The sequence below is a fragment of the Lissotriton vulgaris genome, chromosome 10 (assembly GCF_964263255.1).
Source record: "Lissotriton vulgaris chromosome 10, aLisVul1.2, whole genome shotgun sequence".
In the NCBI taxonomy this organism is placed as follows: domain Eukaryota; kingdom Metazoa; phylum Chordata; class Amphibia; order Caudata; family Salamandridae; genus Lissotriton; species Lissotriton vulgaris.
In genome coordinates this window covers 756,247,575-756,262,064 of record NC_141698.1, presented here as the reverse complement: position 1 = coordinate 756,262,064, position 14,490 = coordinate 756,247,575, and the positions used below count along the sequence as shown (strand labels likewise).

Below are 14,490 nucleotides of genomic sequence, written 5' to 3'. Positions count from 1 at the left end.
TTGACCCTCGTCAAGTTCTCCACGGGCTGCGTTTTTAATATATCGCGCTCTTATCGCATTACGTCGGCCTCCCTGCTCCACTTGCATCTCTTCGTATTTCAGATGTTGAGTTTATGACTGACCTATGTGGTGGTGACTTGGAACCATCCACACGTTACAGATATAAAAAGAACCTTGTCCTGATGAAGGTCCTATTATAAAACCGAAACGCTGCGTCGACAACTTTGTAACAATTATTTTTAATGTTTTTCATTTGGATTGTCACATTTTTAACTGTTCTTAATGGCACAAAAAATTGTTTTGTAAAAATGAGTTTTAAAGAAATTGTTTTATGATTGCATTATTCTTTGAATAAATTGTAAAATTTTTCTATATATTTGATATTGTCTTTTTATCTCTTTCTATCCATTTTTGTGATTTATTATTCATGTGGTTATGGTTTGTGCACTAAGTGCGTGAATACTTTCTCTACTATTCAGTAGACGTTCTTTTTCCTAACTCTATGGCAAGATAGGGACTTCCTTATATTCATTTTACTACTCCTTGTCCCAGATTGGATTTAAAAGGAGACCTCCCTGCCTTTTGAGAAGCATGGTTTACCGACATAACATAAACAAATGTAAGATCACACCACACAAATTTCATTTGTACTCAGCCGCAGAAGAGCCTTTTGCTATGGTAGACAAAATTATTACTGCAGTGCAGACAGCTACAATTAAAGGACACCCCACAACGTAGGGTAAGAAAACTATCATTAAGTCACCAGTCCCTACTCCGGAGACAGGTACCAAGACCAGTGTACCAATTTCTAGAGCATTACATGTTAGATGGTTGCAATGATGTGTAAGTAGGCCTGGGTGATATTTGAATTGTGCCAGCATTGCACTTGTTACACAAAATTACTGAAGTTAAGCTCTTACACCACATCAAATATGTGTCATTTGTAGTAAAAATGTATCACAAACACGAGTGGCTGTTGCTATTTTAGCATTCTATTGTTTAACGTGAAATGAGGTTGTATGATACAACCACACATGCCTAAACCACGCATGGCTAAACAACATTGTCTGAACCACGACTGAGTCTTTATCACGCATGCCTTTACCACATATTACTTTACAACAAATCTCATTGAAAAGGCATGTTTGCTAAAGAAACATGCATGGTAAATTGCACACCCCAGTGCCTCCGCCCTGTGCCCTAACACCTGACACTCCAGGCCTACAATCCACCCCGCCCCAGCCCTTAAAACTACCCTGACTCTTCACCCTGAGCTGTAACACTCGACCCCTGCCCAAAAAACGACCACAACCCGAGCCGTCCCACACTGCGCCCTAAAACTGACACCCCAGGCCGAAAAGCTGCCCAACAAAAAGAGAACCCTCTTTCTCCAGAATCAACAGGTAAACCCACACATAATAGAAATCACTGTGTGAATACCTGCTCACAGTGTTACATGTGGTTGGGCGGCAGTGGGCATGAAACAGTGATATACAGCTGCCTTAGCAGCAGTAGAGGAAAAACGTAGAACATGGGGTTTAAATTTAAATGCATATATGCAAAGCCATTGCCGATTCTAAGGCACAGATAGCTAAACTAAATGCACTACCTTCAGCCTGCCAAACCACTAATCATTCAGTTCCAACAATGAATGCATCTGATTTGGCACTTTGCAAGCAGGAATACAATATAGATTTAATCTATTGAGAATCTAATGACGACAAAGATTGATTATGGAAATCCATAAGAGCAAAACATGCTCTGGGTACAGAGAGCTACCTTTAAAACACAACTTCTGTTGTTGGATGTCCAACACACATCAGCACTCCAGAGTGAGAGAATCCACACAAAATTCAATTCTGCTGCTGCTCAAAATCTTAATTTCAAATATGTAAAGTGGAGGCAGTAACCAGGTCACCAACTATTGACCCAAAATTAGCTCAGTAATACAGTTATGATACATTACAATATTTCCACTTACTGGCTTCCTAGTAAAGTACAACTATTTCCGAGCACAAAATGGGCTCCCTAAATCCAAAATACTAGGAGTGGGTGACTGCACTGTACCACGTAAATGAATCTAATCTAATACGGTTAGGGCTGAACATGAGGGAATAGATTTAGTACTTGCTAGTGTCCTTGCCACTTTACATATATTGTATGAGTGACATTTCAGCTCTTATTGCCCAAGGCCACTCAACAGTCTGTACAGTAGTGTAAAATCCTTCAATTAACAGAGACAAAGTCAAAGAAACAGGGGAGAGGATGTGGTCTGACGGGTAGACTGCCGAGCTTGGACCTGGGAAACCAAGGTTCGAACCTCGGGGTCGACTCCACATCCTGTGGTTCTGGGCAAATCACTTATTCTCGCCGTGCCTAACAATGAATTGAATGTGCCCTTATGTAACGTAACTGGTGCTCATGTAAAGTGCTGCAATACCTTTGGGTCGAGTTTGCGCTATATAAAACTGGAAAACAGCAAAAAACAACAACAAACAAACAAGCCTTCTTCAAGTGTATCTCACCATATTAATAAACACTTTTCAAACTTTATAGAAGCCTCCAGTTGTCTTGATCCCTCCCAGTCAGGTTTTAGACCCAGGCATAGTACTGAGTCAGCTCTAATTGATGTCACTGATAACATCGGACAGTCTCTAGACAACGGACAGGCAGTTCTACTGGTGCTGCTTTATCTGTGTTCGACTTTCAACACTGTCTCACATCAAATCTTGATCAGGAGACTCAGTAAAATTGGTAATCAAGGGACAGCTTTACATTGGATGCTGAGCTTTCTTTCACATACAACTCAGACTATCAATGTGGGCCCTTTCCGCTCTGAGACTGTGGAACTGACTAAAGGAGTAACTCAGGGATCCTGTCTCAGTCCAACTTTATTTAACATCTATGTTGCCCCATTGGCAGGATTACTTAGGAACTCAGGTTTCATACCTATCTCGTATGCTGATGATACTCAGCTTCTACTCTCCTTCGATAAAAACAACCCCAATGCTCAGTCCATCTTCTCAGAAGGTATGCAAACCATTGCGAGCTGGATGAGACATAATCTTCTCCAGCTCAATGTCGGAAAAACAGAAATTTGGCTGTTTGGTGACGCATCTATGAGGTGGTCCCCGAGCTGGTGCCCATCGAAGCTGGGATCCGCACTGACCCCCAAGACTGTGGCAAAAACCAAGGCGTCTGCCTAGACCATAAGTTAATATTGAAGGAACAGGCCTCAACCACCACCAGTGCCTGTTTCCATGTTCTAAGCCTCTTGCAAAGGGTATTTCCCTTTCGCCCTCTGTCCACTCGGAAAACCCTTATCCAGACACTAGTATTAAGTCACCTGGATTATTGCAATGCTCTGCTCATCCCAGCTAATGAAGCATCATTGAACAGATTACATGTGGTCCAAAATACCGCTGCCCGGCTGGTCTCCAATGCTCCTCCTCGTACCGCTTCCCTTACCCTCTTGCAGAGATTGCATTGGCTCCCAGTGTGTAAGCGGATCCATTTTAAGATCTGTTGCATTGTACACAAATCCCTAAATGGCAAGCCCCAGCTATCTGGCAGTAAAATCTACCAAATACCAGCCTCCCAGGGCGTTACGCTCTGGGACCAAATCTCTACCTGTGGTGGGGGTAACGCTTTCTTCCATTTAGCCCCTACCTATTGGAACCAACTGCCTATCCATCTGCGGGAGTGTTCTGATCACCTGCAGTTCCATAGGCTTCTTAAGACTGCATTTTTCTAATCTGTTCCTTTCTCTGGCTGACGAAAGCAGGTCCTTAGCGTGGAAATACCCCTTGGGGGGTGATTCAGGCGCTTTATAAATTATAAATATAATTAAAGCAGCTCAATCGTTTGATAACAATTACTTCAATCTCATTGTTTTTTTCCAATCGCAAAAATAAACATAAATATATATGGGTAGTGGTACAGTCACTTCAATTGTGTTTTTATATGGGAGTGGCCTCAGCACCACAGCTTGGGGAGAAACAAAAAACGTGTGCTGAGTAACAATGGGTGGAATGCATACCTTTCCCTCAGAACAAAGGCTGGCTTTTACTGCCAAAGTTAGCAGAGTCACTTGCTGAGGTAGGAGTACATCAACAATTCTGTAACCCCTTCGAGCCAACTGCTAACCGAGGGGTAGATAGAAGCAATAGTGTGCATAAGCAAGCCTAGACTGTGAAGGTTTTCTGTAATTGTGCATCCCCTCAATCTACACAGTGCACAGGGATACTTAAATAAATTGTGTAAGCACATATTGTTTTATTGTACATCTTCTGCAATCACATTTTGCATGCCATTTATGTCTTGGGTGGGTAAAAGGGAGTTGAGAAGCCTCATGTTCCAACGCAACCTGATCTGTTATAGGATTTATAGTGAACCCAGTAAAGTTTAAGTGCAAGCAACTACCACCGCCAACATTGGCTGCCATTGACTGGTTCCCAAAGACAGGCGAGCTAGAAGACAAGACGCTACCCAAAAAAGATGAGTTTGGACTTGTCTATAGAAAGCCTCAGCTAGCCACAGCAATATAAGAAACGTAATTACAAGGGTAGAAGGAAAGACAAGTATTGACTCGATCAATTCTTAACATGTGACCGCTTCTTCACATTCGCCCAATCCACTGCCACAACGACAACAAATACACAGTGTGCCACAGCCAGAAATGCCTCTCCAAGGTGTGCTGCAGAGCAGGTGCTGCTCAACAAGTGGGAAGTGTTGTGGACTTTGAAAGTGAACAAGCTTGTGCTGCAGATTTTACTGTTTAGTGCCAAGAGCACCACCAGCAATATCTGGGTTGGAAACGCTGAATACTCAGAATCACACTGAATTAAATGACCAATGCATCAGAGGCCCACCAAATATAAATTCAGAACAGGCTATAATCACTTATGCAAAATACATGGCAGAGTTGGTTTTTCGTATTCAAATTGTGCATGGTGAATACTTGCCAGTCTACGAAGAGTCAAATCCAATAGCAATTGCATCTAGCAAGCAAGGAAGTTTCAATGAGCTTCAAGGAGTGTATCTATTTTTTCTTCTTCATTTTTTGTCCTCATACATGCCACCAGATGATATGTACTCTAGATGGGGACTCCTGAAGCCTTTCACACTGTTGATCTTTGTTATGGCCTTGGAATCAGCGTGCAGCAAACATGAGTCTCCCAGAGGTAGGCTGTTTCCTTTTCCTACTCCAGTTCATTTCGATGGAGCGCCACATAGAACTAGGAGGACAGGACCCACACACCTCTGGCATAATCATTTTCAAGGAGTGTGTCTGCTGTCAATCCGGCAGCCATGCCACTTCAAGATGTTGTATATTGGGAAGATTTGGCCCCAAATGCTGGGACCAACAGACTCTGCAGGTGCCCCGTTCCCTTTGTCTCATCCTAGATGACATTGTCGCACCAGGAACCTTTGCCAGCAAATTGGACACAGACAGTTTCAAGGATGTTTTGACTGATCTACAGACCCAAGCTTCATTATATGATACAGATCCATATCTGAGTGCAGATAACTATGAAAATGCATACAGCTACAATCATTATGCTGCTTGGTGCATACATATTTCAGACACTGCAAGGGGTTTCTTCAGTGCCTTCAGTGGGAACACTATTTGTTCAAAATTGAAACAGTGGACCAGAATCTGCAATCAAGGTGCCATATTTCAAAGCCCATCAAAATTATTTGATGCTTATTTCATAACCCAAAAAATCGCATTCTGACTGGCTCCTTTCTCTCTAGTTCTAAAATAATGTATTCATCTTAATTTCTAAAATATGTTGAGAAGCCTTTGAGCTTGAAGTACAACTGTTCCTTTACAAAGGGGTTGGGAACTGGGTAGTGGCAGTTACAAGAACTTGACATTCTATTCCCAGCATGTAATTATACTAGTGATTTTGTGTTATTAAATAATATTTTTTTTAATTTTAGAAAACTGATAGCGCCCTTTGTACCCCAATAGAAATATTCTATTAATGTTAATTAGAAATGGGGTTGAACATTAAGCAATCCAAAATGTAATAGCTTTTTAGCAAATGCTGCATTTAGGGATATGTGATGAACATGAAACATATTCGGGGTGTATCTAGCCTTCACTTATTTCTTTTTTAGTTGCAGAGCTATTTACAACTATAATGTTAAATCTTGTCCATGTGATTAATGGAAGAGTAGCATATAAAAAATACCATTGCTTAACAAAATACTATTATTTGTGTGTGTAACAATTCTGGAGTATGTGAGGTGACTGCATAATCATCTGAGAACTTCTCTGATTGGACTGTCTGATTCCTAAGACCCCTATACATAGAACACAACAGAGGAGGTGAGATACACCCATCACTGTTCCTTTCCACAGAAAAAAGTCATAATTTCCTTTTGGATTGAGTACATCTGCCTGGTGGGATCCCAATAATCTCAGGGTGTCCAGCAGCAGTGCTGTAGTGCTAAAATGGTAGTAAGCTCACAAAGGGTTGTTAGCGTTGTGGTATGGGGTGGCATTGGTTGGTGGTGCAGTGCTAAGCTAGTGATGCCATGATGGGGCTGATCATCCTGTAGTATATAGTGATAGTAGAGTGGGCTAAATGTGATAAAAAAGTGTGATTGTTCATTCTGCTTTTGAATTGTAAGATGGTCTCTGTTTGTGCCTAATACATTGCAATGGAGGCATTCAAGAAGTAATGATACAACAACAATCAATAATATGAGGTGAGAGATAGATACTCATCTGAAAACTCACTTGAGAAAGATAGCAACAATAGCTCTCGCAACAGCGAAAACTGTCCGTAGCCAGACCTAAAAACGGGACTTGACGGGGTAAGGTAGCAGAACAACCTCTGGGCTTGTGCCCTCACTGATCCCTACATTAATTAATTTTCTTGTTCACAGTGGTTTATTTATTAAAATGTCACTTGATCCACCTGCACACTTTTATTGACTTCTTGTAAATAATGCTAGATTCAGATTATAATAGATTGAATTCACGACCTCAGCATACACTATAAACCTACACAAACCTTCACATTTTACATCAAATGCATGGTTTAATAATGGAAACTTTGTCATCCTTTCCCCAAAAAAGCATAATGGGGCAGATTTACAATAACTGGCGCATCCCCAGGGATGTGCCAGTTATTGTGCACTGCAGCTCCGCCACCCATGGTGCGCCGCATTTACAATGCGGCGCACCATGAGGCAAAAACGGCACAGATGCGTGACGCATCTGTGCTATAAAGGTGACGCATTGCTGGAGTTGCGTCGCAAGCGCGACGCAGTTCCAGCAAGGCTCGTGGGTGCCCTATCTGTCCACTGCTGCGTCAAGCCTTACGCCTGCTTCAAGCAGGCGCAGGGTTTTGACGCAGCATTGGCCTAAAAGTGACTGAGTGAAATCTTGTAGATTTCACTCAGCCACTTTTGCGAGGCGCACCTGCCCCGGAACGCCCATCCTGCGCCGGAACGCCCACATGTGGCGCAGGGCTTTACAACGTGATGCATCTGCCTAGATGCGTCATGTTGTAAATAGGTGGTAGAGATGTGCCACGTTTACGCCACCGTTGCGTGACGCAAACGTGGCGCATGTCCAATATAAATCTGCCCCAAAGTTCGCTAGGATGTGCACACTCCTGTTAATACCAGAGTTATTTAATCTGTAAATCCGAGCACACTTACTTCTGTTAATTGCAAAAATTTAATTGGCTGAAAATCATTATTAGCACAAATTGCTGGTTGACCTCCTTTGCTGTCGATTTACTAGTCCACTGCATTTGTTGCAGCTATAGCATTATCCATTAGCTGTATCTAATGTGAGCGCAAGAAATCATCATAAGCAGAAGATTTGTTATTGATATTACGAAAATGATTGAATAGTGTTACTTTCCTGTTTCAGGGGAGTTGTTCGAGTGGACTTTAATTTGCAGAAGGTGGACATTGACCAATGCTCAGACGATGGCTGGTTTTCTGGAACTCACAAATGTCAGCATAACAGCTCAGAGGTAAGACTGCTAAATTATTATAAACTGAGCAGTGTAAAAGAGTCTACTGCACCTGCTTTGCCTTTACATATTTTGTGGCAATTGTGCATTTCTATCTTGCATTATGCATAGTCAAAAAAAAATATATAGTTAATAAAAAGATTAAAAAAATAAAATAAAAAATATATATATATAATATTTAGAACATTATCGGGTGTGAAGGAAAGCAACTATACAACTGTAGAATCCCTCATTCAACATTGAATAAGCAAAATGAATAAATAAGTGGGTCATTCTCATGCAAATCCAGGAACGCGTTTTGTTCAAACCACTGTGAAAATGTGCCAGTGGATGATAAGTGAGGCAGTAAACAGACTCTTCAGATGCTGATGCAGCTTAATTAAGGTGTCATATTACACTTTTCGGCAGAGACACCACTTTAGTAGCATTTCTGCACATGTTAAAGTAACTTTAAACACACACTGTATCGACTGATACTGAAGGAGGGGTTTGCAAAGTTTCTATTATGAAAGTGAAATGAATCCCAATGTTTGACCTCCCTATCATTAGTGAAGATTCTGAATGTTGTGTTAAAAGCAGTCACGCTGTTACAATTGCTAGGTGCGGTGTTGTTTGAAACTACCTCTCGTGCATGCTTTGTCCTGTTGATTTTCGTTGCCGCTCGGTCTTCCTGGGCCTCGTGATATTACTGAATTTTTTTACAAATATTGCTGTCCTAGTGTTGTAAAAAGTAGGGCTTTGTTCTGCTGTTGGTCCACTGATTGATGCTATTCCCTGGTATTTGTGTATTAAATTGTTTTAAAGATGCAGTGACCTTACTATGGACGGGTGCAGTAAGGCCAGCAGATGTTTAATGTTTTTAATATTATTTTTTATGTTAAATATTCGGAGATGTGTGTGATGATCGGTTGTTGTCACCTCGTGTGGTTGTTTGGAATGATTATACAAGGGTTTTCTTAAGCGTTTTATGTCAGATTAAACATGGTCAATCAAAACAAAAAATGCGACTGAAGAGGAACTATTGCATATTTCAAGGTGACAACGTTATTGTCAGCATTTTGATCGATATCCTGTTGTTTTAGGAGGTTTGCAAGATCTTGAAGAGAGAGCAGGTTAATTTCATTGTGCTGAAGTTTTTCATTTGAAACGGGCATTGTGTTCTTGAACTGCGCAAGTATACATGTGACAATGTTGTACACGTTCATTTGTCCTAAGAAATTATTACATTTTGGAAGAGTATTGCTACTTAAACAAATTTTGGAATCCTTCTAATTGGAAGATATTCTATCTACCACTTCCCTCTAAGCGCTAGGTTCATGAACACAGTAGCTAGACCCGCTCAATCAGAATGGGCGCTGTCATTACACTCACCTGCCGTTTTGAGAGAGTAACACAAGGCCACCAATATTACTTATTTACTTTGGCTCTTGAGAGCCAGTGGAAGATGGGATCGGAGCTGAGAACAGAAGGTCGTCCACAAAAATTCTGCCTCTTTTCTCCCTGTGGTCCATGTAGACCCAAGGTAGGCAGGGAGATCAATAGCAGACAGCGTTAGCGCGCCTTTCCATGCCATAGTTACCTCAGAGTAGACAAGAACATTGTGACAGAAGTCCAGCGTTATCCTCTTCTCAGCTTCCAGTGGGCCTGTAAAATATAGAAGGTGTGGGCAGCAGCCTGTACAGAACTTGACTAAAATCTGCACAGACCATGCGAAGGTGGAGGGAAACAGTTGTAGCCTATAGTTAGAATGTTATGCTTGATGACCACCACGTTGTCAAGTGCTGCAGCATCACACCGTAGACAACAGCCATGAGAAACCTTTGTTGTGTGTAATGGCTCATATGCACGCCATAAACATAACAAGTTATGAAATAGTGACAGTCCCGAATCCAAGTACCCACAATTTGATTTTGTTGCCCATGATAATCTTCATCATAAGAAGAGTTGAAGGTAGATGTGGCGAGACCGTACACGGATCCTGAACGGTCCATGTTATTGGGAAGCCCCAGGCAGATCCCGGTAATGTGCATTTCCAGCTGATCCAAATTTATGTTGTGCACAAAGCGTACGTATCCCCAGACAAGATTAATAGATATTTCAATACGTCTGATGCATGCTGCCCGCGATGCAAGACCATAGGGGCTGATTTACTACACATGCTCTAGTCATGCCCCAAATTACCCTCATACTGGGAGGAGGTGATCCATTCCCTGAACACAAGCACGGATAGGGAAATACCGCAGGACTGGAAGGCCTGCATTACGGGGATATTCTATAGACATAAGGAGCATGAAGTTCTTCCAGATTTTTGGTGGTGCCTAAAAGTCTAATTACACGCCGCTGGAAAGCGGAGGAGCCTCCGTTGATAAAGGTATAGCTGGATTCCATGATAAACTGTGCCAAAGCTGAATCAGTCTAATTGGTGAGGGAGGACATGCTGGGACTCCGTAAGTACCCCATCTCTTCGGCATGGAATACAATGTTGTGCACACTGCAAGGGATGGTTACTCAGGATGACATGTCTGACGGTTCTCACGTTACCTAAAAATACCCTGGATCGGTGTGGTGATTTGTCTTAAATTGTGATCTCGATTATGCTCCATGTAGACTGCCTTTGGCAAATTGTGTTAATATTTGTTGATAATAGACGCATATATGAGAATGTATAATTCGTCAAGCATGCTATGATTAATGACTTCCTCTTGCTTCCAAAGCTATTCCTGAGCTCTCTCCTTGTCCGTCCAATTGGTTATTATATAAGTTTTAATGTTAGTTAAATGATTGTCTGGTCGAAATTTGAATATATTAACATGGTTAATAAGAAATTTTCGAAATGCACATATATACGTAGAGTGTATGCATATAATACGATTATATTGTGTTATCCTGAAGTACTGTACAGCAGCTGGAATAGTTATATGCATATGTTGGACCAAGGGTACGCATAACCCACGTTAATAAGTCAGACTGGTATCACTCACATATCAATTTGAAGTTTAACTGTATTGAATTCTGTATATGGAATTATAACTACTGGTTTCTTGTAAAATGTATATACCTGTCAATCTACTATAATTATGTGAAAATCTAATAAACAGATCAAACAAAAAAAAATCAGAAGAGTTGGAGAAGATCCGGAAAATAGGGTATTTGAAATGGGATCTAGTCAATCCTCTTATTTAGCTTATAATATGCAATCCACGATGCATTAAATGAATAAAAAAAATGGTGCAGATAAACTTAAATTTCCCACAGTGCCCTTCCAAGCAACTACACAAAGCACAACAATGTTGTATTATGTGGGACAGGGGCATTCCCTGAATTTGAGAGTTAAATTGGCAGAGTGATTGAGGCATTAATTTATTTTGGGTAAAGGTCATGTCAAATATCCTTACATTGATCTCTGCCAATGTGTGTGATGAAAGTATACTTAAATGGTGGAATGAGCTCAGTGGTGGCTGGTGACTTTTCAAAGTGGTGGGGCAAAAATGTTAAAGGCAAGTTTGGCTTAGTGAGTGAGATTAGAAAGGATGATGGACATTAGGGAGATTTAGGGGGGGTGTTCTCCCACAAAACGTTTGAAAAGAATAAGAGGAAATAACACATTTCAAAACCAGAATTTCCACCTTTGCATCTCCACTCTAACCCTACTCAGCACCACCACTATCCCAGTCATAACATCTGGCGATTACATTATCTTCTCGATCGGGTTTTCACAGCCAGGATCACAAAATTAAAGCGCAGTTTAACGGATCTGCAGTACTGGAGTTCCAAGATCTGGTGTGCCATACTCATGCTCTCAGTGGCCTCCTGGACATTTGGTTACAACCACCACTCCTTGTCAGGTTTTGCCACACATACACATTGAGTGGCAGAGCACTTTGCACTGTTTAACTCATCAGATTCTCAAAGCGCAGCATGCTCAACAGCAAGAATATTTGTGTAATAAAACAGAGCTAATCAAGCACTTCAAAGAGAAACACTATTTTAACACTATTTAGGTAGTGGCACATAAAAGTGGGGGTTTCTAAAAGAAGCTTGAGCAGGAATCTTTTTAAAAATGCGTGGTTTATGCAATTAAAGGAATGGTCTAAATCACAAATCCGGTCTCTCATATTCAGAAAAACTTACTCCACAAATATTGAGTGAAATTAGCATTAAACACGTTTTTTTTATCAGAAGCAGAAAAACATCACACAAGGTGCACTCAAAATTCTGAGGGACAGCGCCAGTCATTTATATTTATTGTAAGCCACTAAAAAACAATAGAAATCTGTGCCAGAACTTTTTAAAATTCCAACAAGGTATTAATTTTGTCTTTTTTGCTGGAGCTTCTCAAAACATCATTCTACACCTGACTGTCTGTCTCCCTTTGCTAGGCAACCTTTTGCCTATGGCTTTGCTTCAGCAGTTTTAAGTGGAGCACCTCTAGGACCTACGAGTTTCAGCCATAACTGCACCTTTATGCTGCTGCTAATAACCCACATGAGACCTTAACTCCAAGTGCTGTCATCAGCATGTAAACATTCACTCTAGGTTGCCTGCCACATCGGATCACACCACAATACAAATTCCATCATACTGTGCTCTATCCTTCATCAACACCAAAGCACTTTTACGTAAATCTTCTAGATTTACTGCAACCAACAAGCTGTCTGAGTGGTAGGGGACAGTGGTGTGCCTCCAGCCCACCTGCCTCACGCAGCTGCAAACAAAGGAACAAATAAAAGTAAAACAAACCAGTTGCTGACAGGCCCCATGGCGGCAGGACTTGCTTTCGCTCAGAGGTAACGGCCTCCCTGGATGTCATATTCACTCAGGGGAAGATTTGGTTGTTCAACCTGCTGCACTGTGCGTTTTTTGACTCCGGTGATTAAAGAAATGAATTTAGGGGCTGAAAGGGATCAGTTTCAACCACTTTGTCTAATTATTAATTGCTGCCAATGCCCCGACCCGGCCCACTTAAAGTGTTGGATATGATTGAGGTGCACTTTTTAAATGTTTGATAAATTGTTCTTAAGGCCTTTTGTCAACTTTCTTCATTTCATTCCACGGCAGAAGTGATTTAATTGTTGCAGAGTTGGATGGAATATGAAAAGAGTTCACAAGAATGTTTGGTTCATAATACTGAACGTGAGATGAGTAATTCGGTGGGAACGATTTGGGGGGGGGGGGAATTGTTGGCATGAGTTGCATTGATCTGCAACTTCTTTTTATTGTGCTATTTCCGTCTGCTCGGAAAGCTTTTTTGCCAGCAATATTAATTAAGGGATAATGTTTCTTTATGTTATTCATATGGAACCTGAGCATTCTGTAGGGTGTGGTGGTCACCTGCTCATTTCAGCCAGCTGGAGGACGTCACAACGATCATCCGCTCCCCTCCTGCACAACACCACATCACTACCCTGTTCATGAGGCGAAAAGGCTCGTCATTGCGTCACATTTAAAGAAATGTGTGGCTTCAAAATAAGGCCACACAGTCAACGTTGTACCAGACGGCGTGCAGTGCAGGAAGTTGTGCTAACCAAGGCCATTAATACTATTAACAGTGCACTGGGCGAATGCTTCCTGGCAGTGGGCAAATATCTGCCCATGGTCTTGAAAGTCTGTGTAACACACAAAGCCCTTCTTTCTGTGGCAGGATTGCGCCTAACATCACCGGAGACAAACTCAGCAAATTCATTTAAAAGTTGTGTATCTTAATGGCGTGGAAGGCAGCATGATTAAACAAGGTTAATTTTGTACATTAAAAAAAAATACCACCACGCACGGGTCACACACTCCATATTTGCTATTATCAAGAAAACACATGTGCAGTGCACGGTAGACAAATGGACCTTTCACACCTTGGGCCAGGCCTTTGAAACACAAGGACCATTAAAAACAAGTGCCCTCCGCTGATCTCTGTGCTTCAGCTGCAGGTCACGACTTGGAATACTGTTCAGGCCAGGGTAACCCTGCCTTCCATCCTCCCAATGTCGACGAACGGAGCACCCGCAGCATTTACAAGCGGCCAACTGCAGCATTAAGCAATCTACGTGTTTCTATTAAACAACAGCGCTAGTAATTAGCACAGGTGTAGGTGCGACCTCATCTAACTCACATTCAGCATTGAAAACGGTTTCAAAGGAGAAGGGCGCATTGTCTCGCTCTTTCCCGGTTCCGAGCGGCTGACTTCTGCTGGCACGTGCTGTGGTTTCTGGATGTCCCCACACGCTGTTGGCATGGGGGGGAGGAGGTGAAGGGGGTTTTAAAAAAAAATAAATTAAAACTTACCTTCCCCGGTCCCGGGCCGCGACGTCGAGGCTGATATAGAAGACCCTCACTGCAGCAGGCACGAGTCACGAGGTCTACGGCGCTCACTCTCCTCGTGACTGTTACTCAGCCAATCCTGGCGCAGCATTAACAGTGCCACTGCGCCAGGATTGGCATACGAGCAGGGCCAATATTGCCCATAATGAGACCCGGGGAAGCCGGGTCCCTGCCT

At 41.9% G+C, this 14,490-nt stretch overlaps 1 protein-coding gene across 1 annotated transcript in view; it reads left to right on the top strand.

Moving 5' to 3' along the window:
* Window positions 1-14,490, top strand: part of GPR158 (G protein-coupled receptor 158) — a 1,459,961-nt gene that overhangs the window by 108,391 nt on the left and 1,337,080 nt on the right. Inside the window, exon 2 of the mRNA XM_086939967.1 lies at window positions 7,898-8,003. Coding sequence (XP_086796093.1) covers window positions 7,898-8,003 — 106 coding nt within the window. The remainder of the gene's footprint in view (window positions 1-7,897; window positions 8,004-14,490) is intronic.